The sequence below is a fragment of the Rhinatrema bivittatum genome, chromosome 2 (genome assembly GCF_901001135.1).
Source record: "Rhinatrema bivittatum chromosome 2, aRhiBiv1.1, whole genome shotgun sequence".
In the NCBI taxonomy this organism is placed as follows: Eukaryota; Metazoa; Chordata; class Amphibia; order Gymnophiona; family Rhinatrematidae; genus Rhinatrema; species Rhinatrema bivittatum.
In genome coordinates, this window is record NC_042616.1 from 53227675 (window position 1) to 53250615 (window position 22941).

A 22941-nucleotide genomic window follows, 5' to 3' on the forward strand; every position below is an offset into this window, starting at 1 on the left:
ACCTCTAGCAGTTTTAGAAGTAGCATATCTACTTGTCCTATTGTGAGGAACAGTTCCAAGGATTAAATACTCTGAACTACTTAAAAATACAGAAGGGGGACGAAGCTGCCAGATTTCCAGCTCTACTAAAGATTAGCAAAGCTGGCTCACTTGCAAGTGTGGATGGAGGAATATCCAGTACAGTCATGGCTCCTGCTCAAAGTGGTGTTGATAGGGACAGGCAGTTTAGCCAGGGTGTTGCAGTCACCTACTGATTCTAAATCAGCTGGTAGAGACTACCCTGTTGTGGCATACACATTGAGGATCTGGGCAATGGCTTTGAAGGTGGTGAGCAAACAGCCAAATCCTAGGGCCTACTCAGCATCAATGTTCTCGAATTTAAAAAATCAGTAAAAACGCACTTATTTAAAGAAGCGTTTGGGGATACAGGCACAGGAATTTATAATCAACCTTGAAGTGTCATACACTGTTTTTTTCTATCTGCAGTTGTTTAAAGAAACGTTCGGGGATCTAGGCACAGGATTTCATAATTATCTTTAAACCGGCACACACCGTTTCATACTATTTACAGTTAACATCAATGTATTGCAGCGGATATTATCTAAAGGACATTAGATCTGTTCCTCTCTAGTCTGATTTTTATTTTTCTATTTCTGACTTTTCTTGTCCTTGTAAAATAATTTAGTATAGTTAATTTTAATTATTAGGAGACATTTATTAGATTTAGGGTTTAATGAATTTATTGTATTTTCTTACTATTACTACTTTTGCTTTACACCTTTTTTATTGTTTTCAGTATAGTTTATTTTATATTTTAGTTTATTTTATTCACTTAATTTAGTTGCTACTATCTCATATTTTTATTTTTTTAAACTCTTGTTTATTTCTGTAAACCGTTTTGGTGAGCTATTCGCTTTTGAAAGACGGTATAAAAATGTTTTTAAATAAAATAAATAAATCTATATATATATATTTGTTTGCTCACCTTCTTCAAAGCATTTAAGAAAAAACCTTCTTCAAAACATTTAAGAAAAAACTTAAGACCTGGCTTTTCCGCCAAGCCTTCTCAGATACCCATGACACACAATAGTCGACAGAACTTCCTTCAGGAGCAATGGATCTCCATATTACCCATGTCCAGAATAAGAGCCCCCTGACTCTGCTTTGTTTATACTAATAATTCCTCCGTTATCTCAAGCCTTTCCTTCCTTCCAGCAGCCTATGCTTCCAAGTTTAATTTCCCTGTTAAATGTAACTTTGTTTTTTCATGCTCAACCTATTGTTTTTGGTTACTGTTCTTGGTTCAGTTCCCCAATTCGATGTAAACCGATCTGATATGGTCTCTACCATGAAGGTCGGTATAGAAAAGTGTTAAATAAAGCCATTGCCCAGATCCTCAATGTGTATGCCACAACAGGGTAGTCTCTACCAGCTGATTTAGAATATTTAGAATCAGTAGGTGAAAATCTGGCAGCTTCGTGCCCCTTCTATATTTTTAAGTAGTTCAGTGTATTTAATCCTTGGAACTGCTCCTCACAATAGGACAGTAGATATGTTACTTCTAAAACTGCTAGAGGTATTAGAGGATACTGCAGGGTAGATGGAAAAAATATATAGCAGATAAGGCAGGATGATTATACACATACACCCAAGGAACCTGTTCGGATATGCACATTTGGAAGGGGTTAGGTCTTAAGTTTTCAGGCTAGAATTATGAAGGGCAACAACTTAAAATATTTCACTAGTGAAGTACCAGATCCCTGAGCATACACATTACTTACATCTACAATTATGGAGGGATTAGGGATAGGATGCAAGGAACTAGAGAGATTAGGAAGGTTGCTATGTAGTACAGCAGAAAACTGTCACTTGGTGGCCCCATCTTTATTCCTGCTTTAGAAATGAGGAAGTAGGAAAAGGAACATTGGAAGTAATTATCCAGAACAGGAACAGACACACAAGGAAACTTGGGAGAACACGCCTGGAAGCGGACTTGGCAAAATTTCCCATAAAACATCCATGTGTTGCAAGAGTAGGAAGATACTATTTAGAATGGTGCATCACACGTATCGAACTTACCTTTTCTTTTTAATTCTAAACTGAGGCACACAAGCCCTAATTGCTGGAAGAGTTGTGGACAGCTGGGGAGTTACATTCATAAGTGAATGCAGTTGGTGCATTACTCTTTATTAGACAGACAAGACCACAGGATATCAGATTTATGCAACCAGGGCTTCTCCCTTAACCCAGGCACCTGTTTGTTAGAGATTTGGAGGGGGGAGGTTCTACCCCTGATGTTACTCACAGGTTATCAGACCGGTTTCTACATGCTGCACATCTCATGACCGTTCAAGACTGGAAAATGACTCCAAAGTTTGGCTTATGGGACAGTTAAGATGCTGAAATTGTGGTCCTGGAGCACATGACATCCGCTAAAGCAAAACCTGGACACACATTATCATTTATGGGAACGCTAACGAACTTGGTAGCAGGAATCCTTGACATAAGCTTGGTAGAGAGCTGGAAAAAAAGGTTTAAATTTGGTGAGCCTGGTATGTTAACACTATTCTCCGTTGGTTATTTTACCAAAGTATCCAAAATGTATAAGGTCAGAGTATGATTTTTTTGTCCTTATGCTGTGCCTTTTAAATACAAAGTTCTTAAAAAAAAAAAAAAAAAAAAAAGCAAGCCGACGGCTGAAGCTTTTCCCAGCACTCGAATGGTGTCTCTCCAGTGCAGATTCCCTGTCTTTGAGGAGAGAGAGAGAGAGAGAGAGAGAGAGGGAGGGGAGGGGGAGGGGGGAGGGGGAGGGGGAGGGGGAGGGGAGAGGGAGAGGGAGAGGGAGAGAGAGAGGGAGTCTGAAAGCCAGTCTCATTCTCAGCATGCTGAGAGACTCCGTTGCCAGTGTTGGTTTGCTAAGAGTTTTACTGCGTTAGGGCTCCACATACAAGCTCAGCTGAGGTGTGGCCCGGCCCTGCCGCGTGCCACCTCAGGTGCTTCACCAGATCGCAGTTCCTCGTGAAGGCCTCCTCACACTCTGTACACGGATAGCCTCTCCCTCTGGCGTGAGTTCGCAAGTGTTTGACAAGCGGCGACCTTTCAGCAAAGCTCTTCTTGCACACCGTGCACCCGTAGGGCTTCTCGCCCGTGTGGATTCTCTGGTGCTTCACGAGATCGGAGTTCTGGATGAAGGTTTTTCCACATTCGGCGCACGGATAAGGCCTCTCCCCCGTGTGGATTCTCAGGTGCTTCATAAGAGCAGACTTCTGGAGGAAGCTCTTCTGGCAGTCGGCACACCGATAAGGCTTTTCCCCCGTGTGGGTCCTCTGGTGCTTACTGAGATCAGAGTTCTGAATGAAGGCTTTCTCACACGTCCCGCACCGATAGGGTCTTTCCCCCGTGTGAATTCTCAAATGCTTGATAAGGTCAGAGGTTTGAAGGAAGCCTCGCTCACACTCACAGCACTTGTATGGTTTTTCTTTGCTGTGCGTTCTAAGGTGCTTAAGAAGGGCAGGCCGCTGAACGAAGCTTTTTTCACACTCGGCGCACTGATAAGAACTCTCTCCTGACCATGATATGTTGCGAGTTACCGACGTGGCACTGAATTGCTGGCCAAGTTTAGGACACTGATCTGGCATGTCGGACACATGGCTCCGCATGTGTTTGACGAGGTCAGAGCTCCGCACGAAGCCTTTTCTGCACCGAGGGCACGTACATGGCCTCTCCCCGTTATGCGTTCGGAGGTGTTTAACGAGAGACGAGCCCTCGGTAAAGCTTTTCTCACATTCCGTGCATTTGTAAGGTTTCTCCCCTGTATGAATTCTCCTGTGTTTTACAAGATCGGAATTCTGAATAAAACGCTTGCCGCATTCATTGCACGGATATGGTTTTTCGCCCGTGTGACTTCTCACGTGCTTCGTGAGAGACGATCTCTGTACGAACCCCCTTCCGCAAATGCTGCACGCATAGGGTCGTTCCCCGGTGTGGGTTCTGTGGTGTTTTACCAGTGCCGACTGCTCGGTAAAGCTTTTCTGGCATCGGTCGCACTGAAAGGGCCTCTCCCCAGTATGGGTCCTCCAGTGTTTGACCAGATCGGACATCTGAATGAAGCCTTTCTCGCAGGCCACACACTGGTATGGCCTCTCTCCTGTGTGAGTCCGGAAGTGCTTCGCAAGGTCAGAGTTCTGAAGGAAGCTCTTCTCGCACACCGTACATGGATACAGCTTTTCTCCTGAATGGGTCTTCTGATGTTTAACAAGAGACGAGTAGTGATGGAAGCTTTTCTCACATTCAGCACATGGGTACGGGCTCTCTCCTGTTTGGTTCTCATCACCGATTAGCAGATCAGAGTTTGAAACGAAGCTTTGCTTAGGTTTATCATGTTGATAGTCTTGTGCCCCTGTGTGAGTTCTCTGATGTTTTACGAGATCAGAGTTCTGAATGAAGCTCCTCTCACAGTGAGCACATTTATACGGCCTCTCCCCTGTATGGACTCTCTGATGCAATATAAGATCGGATCTTTGCGTGAAGCCTCTCTCACATTCAGTACACCTATAGGGCTTTTCCCCGGTGTGGATTCTGTAATGTTTCACGAGCGCTGACTGCTCAGCAAAGCTTTTCTCACAACGAGTACACTGAAAAGGTCTCTCCCCCGTGTGAGTCCTCCAGTGTTTAACTAGATCCGATTTCTGAATGAAACCTCTCTCACACTCAGTACACTGGTACGGCCTCTCTCCTGTATGCGTTCTTAAGTGTTTAATGAGGTCTGAACTCTGGATGAAGCGTTTCCCACACTCCGTGCAGAGAAAGGGCCTTGCTCTTTTGTGAGTTTCGTTGTGCTTTTCACACGATGACCGCAGAGTGAAGCATTTCCCGCATTTAGAACACGGGTCCAGTGTCCCATCTGGAAGGGCTGAAGTTGGATTTGTTTCCGGGTCAACATACCGACTGGCTCCATCTTCGGAGTGGATTCTCAGGTGTTTTGATAGCGCCGAACTCTGCATGAAGCTGTTTTCACATTCAGAACATTTATATGGTCTTACGCCAGTATGGGTTCTGGTGTGTTTAGTAAGAGATGAACTCTCTGTAAAGGTTCTCCCACACATGGAGCACTGGTAGGGCCTCTCCCCCGTATGTATCCTCAAATGCTTAACAAGGTCAGAGTTCTGGATGAAGCTCTTCTCACACTGCACACACTTATAAGGCCTCTCTCCTGTATGAGTCCTTCGATGTTTTGTAAGAGCCGACCTCTGGTTAAAGCTTTTCCCACATTCCGTGCACTGGTACGGTCTCTCTCCTGTGTGCGTTCTCTTGTGGTTAGCGAGAGCTGACTTTTCGGTGAAACTCTTCTCGCACACTGTGCAATGGTATGGTCTCTCCCCTGTGTGGGTTCTACAGTGTTTCACCAGATCTGACCTCTGAATGAAGCTCTTCTCACATTCCAGACACTGGTAGGCTCTCTTTCCTTTGTAGGACCTCTGATGTCGGAGGACTGCAGAGTAACAGCTGAAGCTCTTTCCGCAGTGACTACAAATGTGAGGCTTTTCCCCCTCCAGGACGGGGTCAGCCTGTGGAAAGAAGGGAAGCTTACATTCTGTGGGTAGCTCTGGTCTTGTCCTTGGAAACATCTGCAGCTCTCTCTCTAGCATGGCCCAGGTCTCTACGGTCTTCCTATCCTCAGAGCACAGAAATCCCCCCTCTCTCACAGGATCCAGCAGCGTCTCGTGGTGCTCCAGTTTGGCCATGCCTTCTTCATGGAATGAGTTTGGCTGTTTCTCGTTGCTCACAAGCTCATTTTCTGTAGAAATAATAAGAGAAAGATTTACACGCTAATGTAAATGTTATTTTATATGCCAAATACTTGTCCGGAGGGTTGACAAGCCTGGTTCTTAGGACCTGCAAAATAAGTCAGTTGTCCAAGATTAACCACAATATATAGAATATTCTGGTTAAAACTGGAAATGAGACCCATTTGTTGCTTTCAAGGAAATGGTCTGTCAGAGACAGCCGCTAGTTAGGGCAAGAGGGGAAGAGCAGGCACAGGGAGGTGAGGTGTTGCTCAAGTGCACAGAAATAGCAACAGTAGGGACGGTTTCCTTTTGGGTGAGGGGATATAGCAGTCACCTCACTCATCACCAGCTAAGGCTGCCGTTGGTTACAGGCCATACTGAAGCATATACACGGTGTTCCCAGCATGCCGCACCTTAAAACACACCTATAGCTGACCGACTACTCACCTGGGGTAGCACTTGTAACACTGTCTGCCACTTTAACATCCCAGAGATCCCCAACACATGGCTCTTCTCCAACTTCAATTTTTGATATCTCAGATTTAACAACTGGATACCCTGTTTGTGAAAAATAAAGAAATACTGCAGCATTCTGATTTTTAATGAAGTTAGCATCGTGAAAGGTATGAAACGCAACACCACTGGAAATCATCTACGTACCGGTGCTGGAGAACCCTGGACTCACTGCAGGCTGTGAGACTTTTCATTAACCCAACATGAGAATTATTAAATCATCTTACAAAAAAAGACCCTGGAAGCTCATGTTCACCATTATCTATGGATAATTCTTATGTCGGTTCAATGGAAGGTGCCACAGACTGTAGAAAGTCATGTGGTCTTAAAACATGGATCTAAGCCATCTGGTAAAGTTTGTGTATTTTAAGCCATCATTGCTATGGAGTTGTTTATACCCAATACATATACTGGTATCAGTAGGCATACAGTGACATATATAGTCCAGGACCAGCAGGTGATATTACACATATTCTTATCTCTGATCACACGACAAGCGTGTCCTCACCAGCAGCAGATTTCCACTATACCCTGGCCGTCGTACAGTGAAGCAGTGCCTCTAAGAAGCCCTGCTGGAAAATCAGCCCAAACCAGTTTAGAAAGAAAACCTTTCGGAAGTCCCAGCACATCTTCCTATGGAAGCATATTCTAGAAAGGCACATGGCAAATGAGTAACAGAATCAATTATTTGACTTCACAAGCTGCCTTTCATCAAAGAAGAATCACCTTTCACCTTCTCAATCCTATGTCAAAGTACAAAACCACCCTCCCTGTCAACTTCCCCCAGAAACGAGGGGTTGAAAACCTAAAGATCCTAAGTTGTAGGAAAGTGAGGAGAAAGCCAGAGATCAAGTAGGTGCTCTGATATTTCAGCAGGAAGGGAAAATGGGCAGGTTACTCAAGGCCTAGAGCTTTATCTGTCCTCATATAGTCTAAAAGACCTTCGGGTTATTGACGTGTGTGTATGTCTCTCTCAAAACACAGTGTGCACAAGAAATCCCAATATTTAATTTACATTGGCTTGAAGCCCCCAAGTTTGAACTCAGCTTATAAAAAGCTTCATAAATGAAAACCTCTCCACATGTAGCCTTTCAAAAACTATAGGGAACATTGCCTACGATACTTGTGTATGACTGGTTGGACTTTCTTCACATGGTCCTACAGCCACCATCCTAGGAGTAACCTCGTGTTCCTGGTAATTGCCTTTTTTTCCCCCCTCTCTCATATAAGTGTGCAGGGTAAAGGTATATTTTTCTTTCCAGTTCTGTCAAGGTTTTTGGACACTGCTTCACGGCTCGAGTCTCTGGGCACCCCTGGCCTCGAGAGTCCTTCCTTGTTTGTTAGCAAATAACCGAAGTTTGGGACCAGCCAGCAAAAACCCTATTTGCTGATTTACACTTTTTTTTTTTTTTTTCTATTCTTGCAGTTTTCAAAAGACAAGCAAATTAAAGAAATAAGCTGCTGGGGAAAGCAGAGCGCACACACTGGGATGTACAGAATGCCTTCAAGTCATTAGAAACCGATGCTACTCCAGAAAAGGAATCTAAAGTGGTCACATACAAAGAAAGATAACCACAGAACACAAAAACCAAAAAAAGATTCAAAACAGGAAAAGCCTTCTGCTGGAAGACTATAAACCACAGGCAATAAGCTGGAGCCACAGCCAGAGGAAAACAAAAAGGTCAAATAACGAAAATACAAACCAGATCCTTTGTAGCACAGGAGCAGCACCAAGGAATTCCGAGACGATGTCTTAGTCCACTTGGGTTGAAAGAGCTGATATACCTCAGAGAGATGGGATGGCATTCCCCCCACCCCCTGCCCTGCCTTCTCCATTTTCTTGTCTGCACCAGGCAGAAGAACTTGTTTTGTTTTTTTTTAGCATCTTCTGGTGAGAAGAGGAACAAAGCAATTCATTTGGAGAGCAATGTGGTGGGGTTTTCCCACAATCTTAATCTTTTATTACCCAGAGAACTCCACTGTCTGAAGTTACTAGGAGACAAATGGTTTTGCTTCATTGCATGAATGAAGACCTGATCTCTGGAGAGAGACACTCAGTGAACCGCAGAATGGAGTGCATGAACTTAATCACGACAGGAAGGCAATCACAGCAATCTGAAAAAAATGTGCTGTAAAAATGTAATGTCTGACTCTCACCCTAATGGAATTATTCCTAAACTTTTTGGCCTTTTTTTTTTTTTTTAGAGCAGATTCAACACCCACAGACTGGTGCGATAATTAAACTTAATTAAATTCAGCAGCCTCTTGAACATAATATTTAAACATTTGCCTTCTTAGCAACAGAAAATATAGCAACCGAGGTCTCCCCCCTCTGCTTCTTCATATTCTGAGGGAGCTGGTGGAGAGGCACTGCCACTAGCTCCTTGAGGGGGTATCAAGATAGTATAAGAAGCCAAGGTGCTCTGGACCCACCTCCAGATTAAATGGGATGGCCTTATTCATCTCCTACACCAACCCTGGGTAGGAGATATCTTCCAGCAGGGAACTAGGGACATCAGGCTCTAGGCCCAGACATCTAATACAATGTTTACAGTGATCCATTTTTCATATCTTGGTACTATATGAGCATACCTGGGAACTTTTGATTTCCAGTCACCCTGAGAATGTGGCGGATTAGCGGTGGGGGTGAGGGGAGGCGCCTGCAGGCACCAAAAAAGCTCTCACGTACACTCACATTAACACATTCATGCTCACTCTCATAGACCCACCCTCACTCTCATACCTCTCATTCACCCCGACTCTCACACACATGCACATTCACTGAATTACATACGCACACACTCTCCTTAGTAACAGCAAACTAAACACCCTCCACTGCCAAACACTTGGTGCATTAAACAAAAAAAAAAAGAACCTAGAACCTTGCCATACCATACCAGCACTACATCTCAGGACTCAAACAGCAGCAGCCTTGTCTATGAAAAGGCAGCAATGCAAATATTTATAACAGGCTCTAGAACACTAATACACCACCTATGGGGAAACAGACCAAGCCGCACTGCTACAAACCCCTACCGAGAAACTGCACGCCAACAGATATACTGCACCTCAGTCACATACGCAGAATACAGATTGACCTTTACCTAATACAGAATAAGGGACTACAAATTAGAAAAAGAAACATGCAGAACAGTGGAATTCTGAAAAAAGAGCAAAATACAAATATATCATGCACATTCCCAAAGACAGCATATGCCAGTCACTAAAAAATTCAAAATAAAATGGGTTAGGGGTTTTGTTTTGTTCTTACCTTGTTGTCTGATCTTATTTTTCTACCGGTTGGTCCCGGCCTCTTTTTTTCCATGTTCTTCTTCTCGTTCTTTTCAAGGGTCTCTTTTTCTGTTTCTTCTTCTTCCATTCCTCCCTTAAGCTTACACACAGCCTTTCACTAGTACACAGGCTCCATCTCACAAGCACACACAGGCTCTCACTTTCACATGCTGACTTTTTCTCTCACACGCACACACGGGCTTCTCAATCTCCACACACACATACACATCAATTGGGCCCTAGCCTCCCCCTTGCCTCTAAGCCTCCTTCTTGGGCCACCATGGGATGAGGTCCACGGTGGCTCTGCTGCTGGACCTCCTCTTCTGGGCTGCCATTGGATGGGATCTGTGGCAGCCCTACTACAGGGCAGTTTCTTTGGATACTCTGTATAGGGCCAATTGGGTGGACCACAGCCCACTCCGTGGCTGCAGAGAAGCTGACCCTCCTTCTCAGTATGGTGCAGACATGTCTTCTGCCTGCATGGGACTGATGTGCTTCTCACTTCCTGCCTGTGCTGGGCCGATACGCCTCTTACTTCCTGCCTCCATGGCTCCCGCACTCTTTTTCTGGGGCCTGCTTCTACAGGAAGGAGCACCCAGAGTTTTCAGATGTTAGGCTGGAGACCCAGCAATTCCTGCAGAATTCCGGAGTCTCCGGGTCAAATCTGTATAGTTCCCAGGTAAGTAGTGAGGGACATGACTTGAAGCCAACAGCCTAGCTCTCTAACAGATTCCTATTCATGAAGATGCGTTAATTATTTATAAAGTTTATATCCACCTATCTAAAATTCTAGGCGATTAACAGGCCAAAATACATATTTTTAATGAATAGGCCCAAGGTAAGCTACACCCTGAATCCTGTGTACAATTCTGGTTGCTGCATCTCAAGAAAGATATAGTTGTGATGGAGAAGATACAGAGAAGGGCAACCAAAATGATAAAGGGGATGGAACAGCTCCCCTATGAGGAAAGACTGAAGAGGTTAGGGCTGTTCAGCTTGGAAAAGAGATGGCTGAGGGGGGATATGATAGAGGTGTTTAAAATCATGAGAGGTCTAGAACAGGTCAATGTGAATCGGTTATTTACTCTTTTGGATAATAGAAGGACAAGGGGGCACACCATGAAGTTAACATGTAGCACATTTAAAACTAATTGGAGAAAATTATTTCACTCAACACACAAACTCTGGAATTTGTTGCCAGGGGATGTGGTTAGTGCAGTGGGGTTTAAAAAAGGTTTGGATAAGTTCTTGGAGGAGAAGTCCATTACCTGCTATTAATCAAGTTGACTTAGAAAATAGCCACTGCTATTACTGGCATCAGTAACATGCGATATACTTAGTTTTTGGGTACTTGCCAGGTTCTTATGGCCTGGATTGGCCACTGTTGGAGACAGGATGCTGGGCTTGATGGACTCTTGGTCTGACCCAGTATGGCAATTTCTTATGTTCTTAGGCCTCACTGAAAACAGTGGGATCTACAGTAAATAATGCATATTTTGGCATAGTAATGCTTAAGGTACCTTCATGAATAGGGGCTAGAGTTAAAAAAGAAAAAAAAAAAAAGGATAATGTACAAACAAAATGTTGAAGAAAAACTGTGCAAAATAGAGCCATCTTATGATGTCACATACTTGTGTGACCAATTTATCCTGCTTGCTGATGGAGAATAAGGGCTACCATCTGCAAAGACTCCATTCTGAAAACAGGAAAGGAGAAGCTCAAACCATTAGAGGCACCGGAGAGTTTATTTTGAACAGCACATAGGGAAAAACAGAAAACAAAAAAAATTGTTTTTAAAGCCTTTACCCAGTGTCACCATACATTCATAATTTTCCTTCATCACGTCTTTGTACAGCTCCTTTTGCCAGTCTTCTAACCCCTTCCACTCCCCCGCTGAGAAACAGACCACGACATCATCAAACGTCGCCGGCATCTGAAAAAAAGACAAAGCAGCAATCAGGTCCTCCCTTCCCCTGCCAGTTCACCACATGCTGCTGCTTTCACCGTCAGGAACATCTTGTTACCTTCGCCATCTACACAGCGCCTAAACCTACAATATTGTAGAGTTTCAGAAGAGATGCATCATGCAGAAGATAAAAAGTACTGTGGTCGTTTTCTACAGGGGGAAAATTCCAGCAGATTTCAGAACTTACATTAAGTGCTCAAATTAATCCGGGCTAATGAAGTGAATGTAACCTGCTTGCAAGGAAAACTCTAGGAGAAATGTTAACATCCACTGAGTAGTGGCTGTTGAAATTCCAGTAGACTTGACTTAAGGTTTAACGTCTTACTTAAATGGTGGCATCAGCAGCAGCAAATTCCCAGACCGGGATAGTGGGCCGAGAGGGCACATTCCTCCCTCTGAGCCACCATCACCAGGCTAGGACCGTGGGCCAGTACTGGCTCACGAGGGAGGAATGTCTCCAATGAGTCACTAATCCTACTTCCTACAGTCAATTAATCCCTGGAGGTCTCCCATCCCAAGTACTCCCTAGTAGTCTCCTAATCAAGTACAGAACAAATCAAGTTTGGATTTAGCTTCTGAGATCTCAAAGTCATAACTCAAGATGATATTGTTACAGGGTTATACATGTATAACATCTAACTGGAGATTCAAAGATTCCCCAAACTCCCAGGCCTCATATAGCATGGTTCCAATAGTTCCTTTCATTGCTTGTCCAATAAAATCTTCAGTACTGCCGTAACAGGAGTTAAAATAGCAGTCCAGAAGTCTCTAGCTCTTAATTCTTTAGGGAGCTGGGGGAGGAATGGAAAGTTCATATCATAACTTCACCCCAAGGACATTGGGGCTTTTGTTGTGGGTCAGCCTGTGCCAATCACTTAATCAGACCTTGCTGTATGCCTTCTTGCTGCCATAACAATAAGGATTTTGGAACATGAAAATAAGGCATCACGGACCTTTGTTCACAGATGCCAGGTAGTTGTCCCCCATTTAACTCTTATCAACTCCCTATACTGCACTGCCTAAGCTGCGAGAACTCTCCATTTAAGGGATGCACATAACAGCACTTGTTTAGACCTGGTACAAGAGAGCATCATGGCTGGTCAGTGGTTGTTCTAGTTTAGCAACAGTCAGGGTTTCCCCTCGCTCTCTGGGAATATGAACATTGCCTTGACGGTACCGATTCAAGGAACAGGGGGGCTAGGCCAGTCTTCAGACTTGAGTGACCCACATGACATGGCGGTGACGTATGCCCTACATTATCACATTCCAGCTAGGTCTTAATGGCGATCTCCTGCATGCACCAACCAGTGGCATTCCAGTAATGGGTGAAAGGGATAACAAAAATGTCAGTTGATTAAGGCACAAAAGAAGTCCAAGAAGAGCAGCAATCTGAAGGAGAGAAGCTGGAAAGCTATGAGCACAAATACTCGTAGTTTGGGCAATAAAATCCCAGACCTGCAGGCTCTGATGGTAGAAGCGGATCTGGACATCGTTGCTGTGTCAGAAACATGGTTTACGGAATCACATGACTGGGATATAGCCATCCCTAGCTATAACTTATTAAGGAACGACAGAGAGGACAGGATAGGGGGAGGAGTAGCACTTTGTCAGAAGCAATATCCAAGCAATTGAAGTGCAAGGGACATGGGTTAGGGAAGAAGCATTATGGGCTAACCTAACAAAAGAAGATGATGATGCTACCATTTACATTGGTGTGGTCTATAGGCCTTCAATTCAGACAGAAGACCTAGACAGACATCAGATCAAAGATGTCAAAAAGATGGGACAGAAGAGAGAAGTGTTGCTCATTGGAGATTTTAATCTGCCGGATATAGACTGGAGCAGCGATTCTCAACCGGTGTGTCGCCAAGCACTGGCAGGTGTCGCGTGCTCCCGGTCTCTCCCACTGCTCTTCTTTCTCTGTTGCCGTTGCCGCCAGGCTATCAGCACGTTCAAGCCCAGTGGGAACGGCAGCAGTGCTAGAAGAAGCTGTCGCACGTGCGGCTGGCCTTTTATTCTTCCCACGCCTGCCCCCCTCCTACAAGAACTTATCCAAACCTTTTTTGAACCCAGCTACACTAACTGCACTAACCACATCCTCTGGCAACAAATTCCAGAGCTTTATTGTGCGTTGAGAGAAAAAGAATTTTCTCCGATTAGTCTTAAATGTGCTACTTGCTAACTTCATGGAATGCCCCCTAGTCCTTCTATTATCCGAAAGTGTAAATAACCGAGTCACATCTACTCGTTCAAGACTGCTCGTGATCTTAAAGACCTCTATCATATCCCCCCTCAGCCGTCTCTTCTCCAAGCTGAACAGCCCTAACCTCTTTAGTCTTTCTTCATAGGGGAGCTGTTCCATCCCCTTTATCATTTTGGTTGCCCTTCTCTGTACCTTCTCCATCGCAACTATATCTTTTTTGAGATGCGGCAACCAGAATCGTACACAGTATTCAAGGTGCGGTCTCACCCTGGAGCGATATAGAGGCATTATGACATTTTCCGTTTTATAAACCATTCCCTTCCTAATAATTCCTAACATTTTGTTTGCTTTTTTGACTGCCGCAGCAAACTGAGCTGACAATTTTAAAGTATTATCCACTATAATGCCTAGATCTTTTTCCTGGGTGGTAGCTCCTAATATGGAACCTAACATCGTGTAACTACAGCAAGGGTTATTTTTTTTCTATATGCAACACCTTGCACTTGTCCACATTAAATTTCATCTGCCATTTGGATGCCCAGTCTTCCAGTCTTGCAAGGTCCTCCTGTAATGTATCACAGTCTGCTTGTGATTTAGCTACTCTAAATAATTTTGTATCATCCGCAAATTTGATAACCTCACTCGTCGTATTCCTTTCCAGATCATTTATGTATATATTGAAAAGCACCGGTCCAAGTACAGATCCCTGAGGCACTCCACTGTTTACCCTTTTCCACTGAGAAAATTGAACATTTAATCCTACTCTCTGTTTCCTGTCTTTTAACCAGTTTGTAATCCACGAAAGGACATCGCCTCCTATCCCATGACTTTTTAGTTTTCATAGAAACCTCCCATGGGGGACTTTGTCAAACACCTTCTGAAAATCCAAATACACTACATCTACCGGTTTACCTTTATCCACATGTTTATTAACCCCTTCAAAAAAATGAAGATTTGTTAGGCAAGACTTCCCTTGGGCAAATCCATGCTGACTTTGTTCCATTAAATCATGTCTTTCTATATGCTCTACGATTTTGATCTTGAGAATAGTTTCCACTATTTTTCCAGGCACTGAAGTCAGGCTCACTGGTCTATAGTTACCCGGATCACCCCTGGAGCCTTTTTTAAATATTGGGGTTACATTGGCCACCCTCCAGTCTTCAGGTACAATGGATGATTTTAATGATAGGTTACAAATTTTAACTAATAGATCAGAAATTTCATGTTTGAGTTCCTTCAGGACCCTAGGATGCATACCATCCGGTCCAGATGATTTGCTACTCTTTCGTTTGTCAATCTGGCCTACTACATCTTCCAGGTTCACAGTGATTTCGTCTGACTCATCACCCCTGAAAACCATCTCCGGAATTGGTATCTCCCCAACATCCTCATTAGTAAACATGGAAGCAAAGAATTAATTTAGTCTTTCTGCAATAGCCTTATCTTCCCTAACAGCCCTTTAACCCCTCGGCCATATAATGGTCCAACTGACTCCCTCACAGGTTTCTTGCTTCGGATATATTTAAAAAGGTTTTTATTATGAGTTTTTGCCTCTATGGCCAACTTCATTTCAAATTCTCTCCTCGTCTGTCTTATCAATGTTTTACACTTAACTTGACAATGCTTATGTTTTATCCTATTTTCTTCAGATGGATCCTTCTTCCAATTTTTGAAGGATTTTTTTTGGCTAAAATAGCCTCTTTCACCTCACCTTTTAACCGTGACGGTAATCGTTTTGCCTTCCTTCCACCTTTCTTAATTTGTGGAATACATATGGACTGCGCCTCTAGAATTGTATTTTTAAACAATGTCCAAGCCTGTTGAACACTTTTAATCTTTGCAGCTGCACCTTTCAGTTTTTTTTCAATTTTTCTCATTTTATCAAAGTTTCTCTTTTAAAAGTTTAGTGTTAGAGCTACAGATTTTCTTATTGTCCCCCTTCCAGTTATTAGTTTAAATTTATTCATGTTATGATCACTGTTGCCAAGTGGCCCCACCACTGTTACCTCTCTCACCAAATCCTGCGTTCCACTAAGAATTAAATCTAAAATAGCTCCCTCTCTTGTTGGTTCCTGAACCAATTGCTCCATGAAGCAATCATTTATTACATCCAGGAACGTTATGTCTCTAGCAAGTCCTGATATTACATTTACCCAGTCAATATTGGGGTAATTGAAATCTCCCATTATTATTGCACTGCCAAATTGGTTAGCTTCCCTGATCTCTCTTCACATTTCATCATCTGTCTGACCATTTTGCCCAGGTGGATGGTAGTATACTCCTATCACTATACTGCTTCCCTCCTAGAGATGGGGCCTCAGGACCAGCCCCACCTGAGGGAAAAAAAAAAGATCCTCATGACAGGGCAGAGGGAGTATCTGCCGGATGTGGTGCAGTGCAGCTACAGACCAGGTCTTGCTTCCTCATCTTCCACAAATCACTTTTGCTCTGCAGACCAGCAAAAAATGCTAACAGGTGCTGGTGCTTGAGAAACACTAACTCAGATGATACCAGAACTTGAATTTTTTTTTTTTTTTGGTATGGTGAAGCGTACGGGGAAATATGCTGCTTTGTCTCCATTGTTGAAGGGGTGTGGGTATGTATGCATTTACCAAACGGCTGGCACGGGATTTATATTGGGTTTCTCTTGCACATACAATGACAAGAATGAACCTCACTCGTAAGCCAGGGTATGTTGAGTACGAGCTCAATCCCACATTTACCGCTAGTGCTCTTAATACATGCGTAAGGAGCCAGAGGATTTCTTACCTGCCTGCTTATACCAAAAATTCTGGGGAGGGGCAGAGTGATCAGGGAGTAGGGGTCGTGGCTTCCCCCATGAGGGAGATCCAGATGGGGTGTGTTCGTAGCCTTAACAAACCCCTGACACCATCTAAGGGCGTGGCTTCGTTTGCCCTCTTAGGGACAGCATTTCTTTTGCTGTCCTCGCTTTGGGGCCGATGCAATAACGGCGCGTAGAAAGCGGGCGCTGAACAGTCAGCGCCCGATCACTTAACGTGCACATGGTGCCCCAAGGGGGGGGGGGTGGCGCGCCATGGAATATTTAAATTAGGGGGGGGGCGCGGCTCCTGTCTGCTAGGAATGAAAACGGCCCCCGAGTTTTTTTTTTTTTTACTTTTAAAAAAAAAGTACAGAAAAGCAGTTTTTTCTGCTTTTCTGTACTTATTTTCAAATGCCCTCAGTTATTAACGCCTGCCTTGAGCAGGCGTTAATAACTGAGTGATAAATGTGCGTCTGAGACGCACATTTATCTTTTTGCATTGGGAGTGAATGAGTAATAGGCTCATTCACGTGCATTTGCATGTGATGAGCGCTAACTCATTCACTCCATGTCGGACGCACGTTAAATAGGTGCTAATCCCCCTATTGCATTAGGGGGTGGATTAGCGCCTATTTAACCCGCGTCTGACAGCAGGTTAAACAGTGCGATCAGCTGAGTGCACTGTATTGCATCGGCCCCATAGTACAGAATAGTTACTTAGTACTGACATTTCTATTAGTAATTCTGTTTCTCTAGCTTTCTCCTTTACCATTATGTCTGGATTTCTAGCACCAAGCTTTTTATTGGTTTTATCTGGTAATGAATAATTCTATTCTATGATTTACATAAAGAACATACGGTATGTAAGAAAACAAATTCCATTAATTGTAAACACAAAATAAGAAACTGGCAGTGGGAGCAGGGGAGTGGAACTTGGTGGATTTGCTTGGTTCCTGCGGCCCATCACGAGAGTTCCTGCTGCATGCGCAAGTCGACTCGAGTTGTCGTGCACAGTGGTTACAAGAAATCTAAACCTCCTTCCCGTCAGCTGGCACAGTGGAGGAAAGCTGCAGCAGAGGGTCAGCAGCATCAGGCTGCGAGAGGGAGGCGAGGGAAGCCGAGTGCTGGAGTCAAGGAAATAAGGGAAGGTGATGGTCAATAACGGCCTACGGTTACAGCAAAGGGCTGAGAACCAAGGAAGTCAGAATTCGAATCCTGCTTCTCCCACTGAAGTTTCTTGTGACTTGGACAAATCACGTAATCCTCTGTCTCAGGTACAAATGAAATAACGGGCTCATTCGCTAGTCAATGTTAAACTGGGGGTTTTTTTGTTTTGTTTTGTTTTGTTTTTGCAGGCCTAAGGCAGGGATAAGACGAGATATTTGAAATATCTTGCGTTCTTCCAGCCTCGGCGCTACCCTCAACTATGCAAATCAAATAGCGCAGCTTGCCAAAAAATTTGCAAGCCATATTATTTGACCTGAAGTTAGCTACAACTTGAGAATCATGGCTAATTTCTGCCAATACATACATCCCGAGGGTCCCATGGCCCTATCTAAAGAGGCTGCTTGGCCTCGTGTAAGCCTTCCTCCCCATAAAAGAAGAAACCCATGAGTGTCTGCAGAGAAGCACTGTCTCCCCCCACTCTTGTAAGCAACCCGTTGATAAGAAAAAGAAAAAAGAAGTTTTATCACGTGATGGTGCAAAGGTCAGGCAGCACCATTTTGGAACATGGCTCCCACTGGGTCCAAAACCAAGGGGGTGCTCTGGGCCCCCACTGGACAACCAGGGACACTTTCTGAAGTTGGGGGGGGGGGGGGGGGAAATCAGGGGTCCACTAAACCATCAGAGATCATTTTATGTGGTGGGGGCTCAGAGGGGCTGGTGGGGTCCTGTCTGTCTGTAAGGGAGGTGTTAGTGGTAGGGCTTCCTATGAACATTAAAACTTTTTTATTATTTTCAAAATGGGCTGCCTGCAAGGATGGAGGAGCTGGAACAATAGGCATCTGCAGACCCCAAAGGTTTGGCATTACTTTTGTGTGGAGCTTAGTCTGAGCCATCAGCCTCACAATCCCAGGGTCACCATCATGCATTGCTTGGGAGGCTTTCACTGCTGCTGTATTTTTCACTACAAGAAAACAATATTTTTCCTTTGAAATACTGCAGCTTAGTGAATGAGCCCCTTAGAGTCCTATTTACTAAGCATTTTTCCCCTTAGAAAGTGAAGACTGGAAGATTGGGCATCCAAATGGCAGATGAAATTTAATGTGGACAAGTGCAAGGTGTTGCATATAGGGAAAAAGAACCCATGCTGTAGTTACACGATGTTAGGTTCCATATTAGGAGCTACCACCCAGGAATAAGATCTAGGCATCATAGTGGATAATACTTTAAAATCATCGGCTCAATGTGCTGCAGCAGTCAAAAAAGCAAACAGAATGTTAGGAATTATTAGGAAGGGAATGGTTAATAAAACAGAAAATGTCATAATGCCTCTGTATCGCTCCATGGTGAGACCGCACCTTGAATACTGTGTACAATTCTGGTCGCCACATCTCAAAAAAGATATAGTTGCGATGGAGAAGGTACAGAGAAGGGCTACCAAAATGATAAAGGGGATGGAACAGCTCCCCTATGAGGAAAGGCTGAAGAGATTAGGGCTGTTCAGCTTGGAGAAAAAATGGCTGAGGGGGAATCTGATAGAGGTCTTTAAAATCATGAGAGGTCTTGAACGAGTAGATGTGACTCGGTTATTTACACTTTCGAATAATAGAAGGACAAGGGGGCATTCCATGAAGTTAGCAAGTAACACATTTAAGACTAATCAGAGAACATTCTTTTTCACTCAATGCAAAATAAAGCTCTGGAATTTGTTGCCAGAGAATGTGATTAGTGCAGTTAGTGTACCTGGGTTCAAAAAAGGTTTGGATAAGTTCTTGGAGGAGAAGTCCATTAACGGCTATTAATCAAGTTGACTTAGGGAATAGCCACTGCTATTAATTGCATCAGTAGCATGGGATCTTCTTAGTGTTTAGGTACTTGCCAGGTTCTTATGGCCTGGATTGGCCACTGTTGGAAACAGGATGCTGGGCTTGATGGACCCTTGGTCTGACCCAGCATTTTCTTATGTAATAAGAGAAAGGCTCTTAGATTGTAAACCCTCTGGGACAAGGAGCTACTTACCTGATTGTAACTTTTTTTTTTTTTATTTTGTGTGGTCTCTACTCCTTTAGGGTATATGTGTACCGGATCTAAATTAAGGGGGGATGGGTGGGGCGAAGGGAGGGGGGATAGAGCTAATTGTAACAGATATATCACTGTTAATGTTAAAATGTAAAGGTGTATGTTGAAGCAAAAAAAAAAACAAAACCAAGGAAAACTTGGGAATAAGACCAAAGAGGAAGCAGTTGCACTAAGTAAAGAGAATGAAAGTGCAGGGTAATGCAGATGAGAATGAATTTACTCAATCCTACATTTAAAAAGTAATATCTCAAAGCGATAGTAACTCAATAATATACCTGGACTTGACCAACATTACTCAAATAATGATTGTATTTATGAAATTGTAACCGAACTTTATTGGCACCTGTAAGATATCCTACATTTGCTTACCTCAGTCTATGTGCCTATTTGTAAACCGTTGCGATGGTATATAACTTAGCGACAGTATAGAAAAGTGTTTAAATAAATAAATAAACTTGGATTTGGAAAGGTGAGCAATTAAATCTAACACACAAATTCAGATGTTGAAAAAAAATATATAAAATGGGACCCATCCACAAATATTTGCGCAGGGTCCCTTCAGTGGTTAAAGCAGCTCCGATTTCTCCCTGGATCAGAGGCCGTGCACGTCTAATCGGGAATAGATTCACCTTCCCTGCGTGACTGGATGCAGATAAAGAAAGAAGTTAGGGGGTCTTATATTTTCCGTGAGCTGAAAGTTGCTTACCTGCCCTGCAGCTCCAGCTGCCATTTTCCTTTGTGAATTTGCCCGGGAAGGGGCTGTGGGTCCCCCAGGCTGCAGCTTCAGCAGAATCGAAGGAAGGAAAGGGCGAAAGCGCGTACAACCGCTGCTGCCAGTTTTCATTCAGCCCCTTCCCCACTCAGGGGAAGGGCACCGACCCCGCTCCTCGGCTGCACCCGGGTTCAGCTTCGGACTCAAGGAAGGGAACGAGTGGGCAGCAGTGAAAGCATTAGGCACCCGTTGCATTACTGGGACGTGTAGTCTTTTCAAGTCCAGGAAGGAAACTACAATTCCCAGCAGCACATGCAATGCCCCCCCCCTTAGCCGACGCTTTCTTTCAATTACTGTTTTTCAAGTCTGGCTCATTAAGAGACTCTGTCGGCTGCAGAATAGAGTAGTCATGTGCCCTTTCTCAGCCCCTGTCCCAGAGCCTGGCCAAAAAAACAGTTCATCTCAGGGCAGGCAGACTGCAGCAGTGTGCGGTAGGGGCCAAGTCAGCAGACCTGTGTGGGATCCCCTCGGCCAATGGGAAAGCAAGTTAGCCTTAAAAAGGGAGAGGTGCGTCAGGAAAATCTTTGCCAGAGGGGATGGGGTAGTCACTCCCTATAAGACAATTTACAAGCTGCAGATGCCGACTAGTGGTGGAAGCACTTGCTGATTGAGTAGGCGAGCAACAGCAGAAGATTGTATGTGCTTGTGTCAGGGAGAGGGAGAGGGAGAGACCTGGTGCTGGGCAGGGAGGAGGGAGAGTGGGACCTGGTGCTCGGAAGAGGGGACCTGCACCTGTTGCTAGACAAGGAGGCGCAGGGATCTGCAGCTTGGCATGGAGAAAGGGGGGAAGGATTAAGTGACCTGCTATTGAGCAGGGGAGAGTTGTCAACTTTCAACCTTCGAATTTCCGAACATTTGGAGATACAATTTAACATCTTTACTGACGGAGTTTACACATACGCGACTTACTGACAGTCTTCACCACTAGAAAAACACAGAAACACAGAATAGATGGATCCCTATCTGCTATTATAGTCTGCTCAGTTTACTACTGCCATAGACCCCAGCTAATATCTGACGTTTCCTTCTTTGCAATTAATGACCCTCTGTACTTGTCCCAAACTTTCTTGGCTCCTGTATTCTATTGGCTCCACAGGGAAGTTGTTCCATGCATCCACCACCCTTTCTGCAAATAAATATTTTCCAGTGATACTTCTGAGCCTCCTCTTTTAGAGCCTAAGATTTTGACCATAAGTTCTCAAACTTAACTCTGGGGGAAAAAAATAAAAAGGTTTGCTGTACTTATACCAGTCCAGGAGCCAAACTACAGTTTTGAACATTTTTTAGGCCTATGGTTAAACTGGGGACTGAAATCTACGCAAGTGACACCAAATAAATGTATCCAATGCATTCTGAATATAGCATAGCCACCAAAGCGCACACTGTATTGTATATAATCATAGGGGAGATTTGGATGCTAATCTGCAGCTGGAGGACTAAAATCAGGACATTGCCAAACATTTTAGCCCTCCTTTGTTTTTCAGTACAGTACCTCAAAAGTCTGTACAGTCCAGAAAAAATCAGGACAGTTGGCAACCCTAGAGAGGATAGAGGGGTTGGCAGGGGAAATGAAGGATAGGAAGGAAGGAGCAGGATAGTAAGACGTTTGTGGAGGTAGGGAGTTAGAGCAAGAGATGGGTCTAGGAACCCACATAGCTCTTTGGGGTAGGGAGTTATAGTTCTATATAAATTGTAATCTACAATTAGTTAATTAGTCTACTAAAATATGAGTTGTATTTAAATTTATTGTAATAATTCTTATATTGCATCTACATAAAAATATTTAACATAGTAATGACAGAGAAGATCAAATGTCCATCCAGTCTGCTCAGCAAATTTCTTATAGTTGTAACTGCAGCTCTGTTCAGGTTAATCCCATGTTTCAGTTAAGGAGAGTACCTGCTGCTCCATGCTGGTTACCTCCAAGCCTTATGATAAGGGTAGTAATATCTACAATCAAAACCACGCAGCTGTCAAACTCATAACAAAAATACTGCTAGAAACATTTTTATAGGGTGAGTAGCCTTGGTCATTCAAACAAACCTCCTTGAATGTGCTTTGCTTTTGGACAGGCCAAAGAAGCAGTCCTGAGCTTTTTCCCCTTCTGTCTGGGCCGTAAAAGTCAGGGCTCAGTGTTGGCTGTCATCTAAATCCAATTCCCCTTACCCCCCGAAGTGGAGAGCGAGCAATGTTGCAGTTACGTCAAAAGCATAAAAGCTAATTTGTTAAGAGTAGTAATAGCCGCTCTGTGCTGGTTACCCCCATGCACACTTTTCTTTATTTCCAACTTCTAGATTTTGGGGATCTACAGTGGTTATCCCATGCCCTTTTGAATTTGTTTACTGATTTCATACTCACCATCTCATCCGCAAGGGCATTCCA

General features: G+C 43.9%; 1 protein-coding gene across 1 annotated transcript; it reads right to left on the reverse strand.

Annotated features, from left to right (window-relative positions):
- Positions 1-1584: 1584 nt before the first annotated feature.
- On the reverse strand, positions 1585-20943 carry LOC115083953 (zinc finger protein Xfin-like). The gene is made up of 4 exons (XM_029588120.1): positions 20494-20943; positions 11400-11526; positions 6237-6347; positions 1585-5797 (listed from the first exon to the last, which is right to left on the reverse strand). Exons 1-4 carry the CDS (start codon positions 20629-20631, stop codon positions 2925-2927), a joined length of 3249 nt encoding a protein of 1082 aa, XP_029443980.1. The 5' UTR covers positions 20632-20943; the 3' UTR covers positions 1585-2924.
- Positions 20944-22941: the final 1998 nt, after the last annotated feature.

Excerpts from the sequence above, each read along its gene's own strand:
- LOC115083953 (XM_029588120.1), bottom strand. The coding sequence starts at position 20,631 with ATGAAAACTGGCAGCAGCGGTTGTACGCGCTTTCGCCCTTTCCTTCCT. Across the intron at positions 11,527-20,493 it reads CAGCTGGAGCTGCAGGGCAG|ATGCCGGCGACGTTTGATGA; the intron begins GTAAGCAACTTT and ends TCTTTTTTTCAG. Across the intron at positions 5,798-6,236 it reads TGTTACAAGTGCTACCCCAG|AAAATGAGCTTGTGAGCAAC; the intron begins GTGAGTAGTCGG and ends TTATTTCTACAG.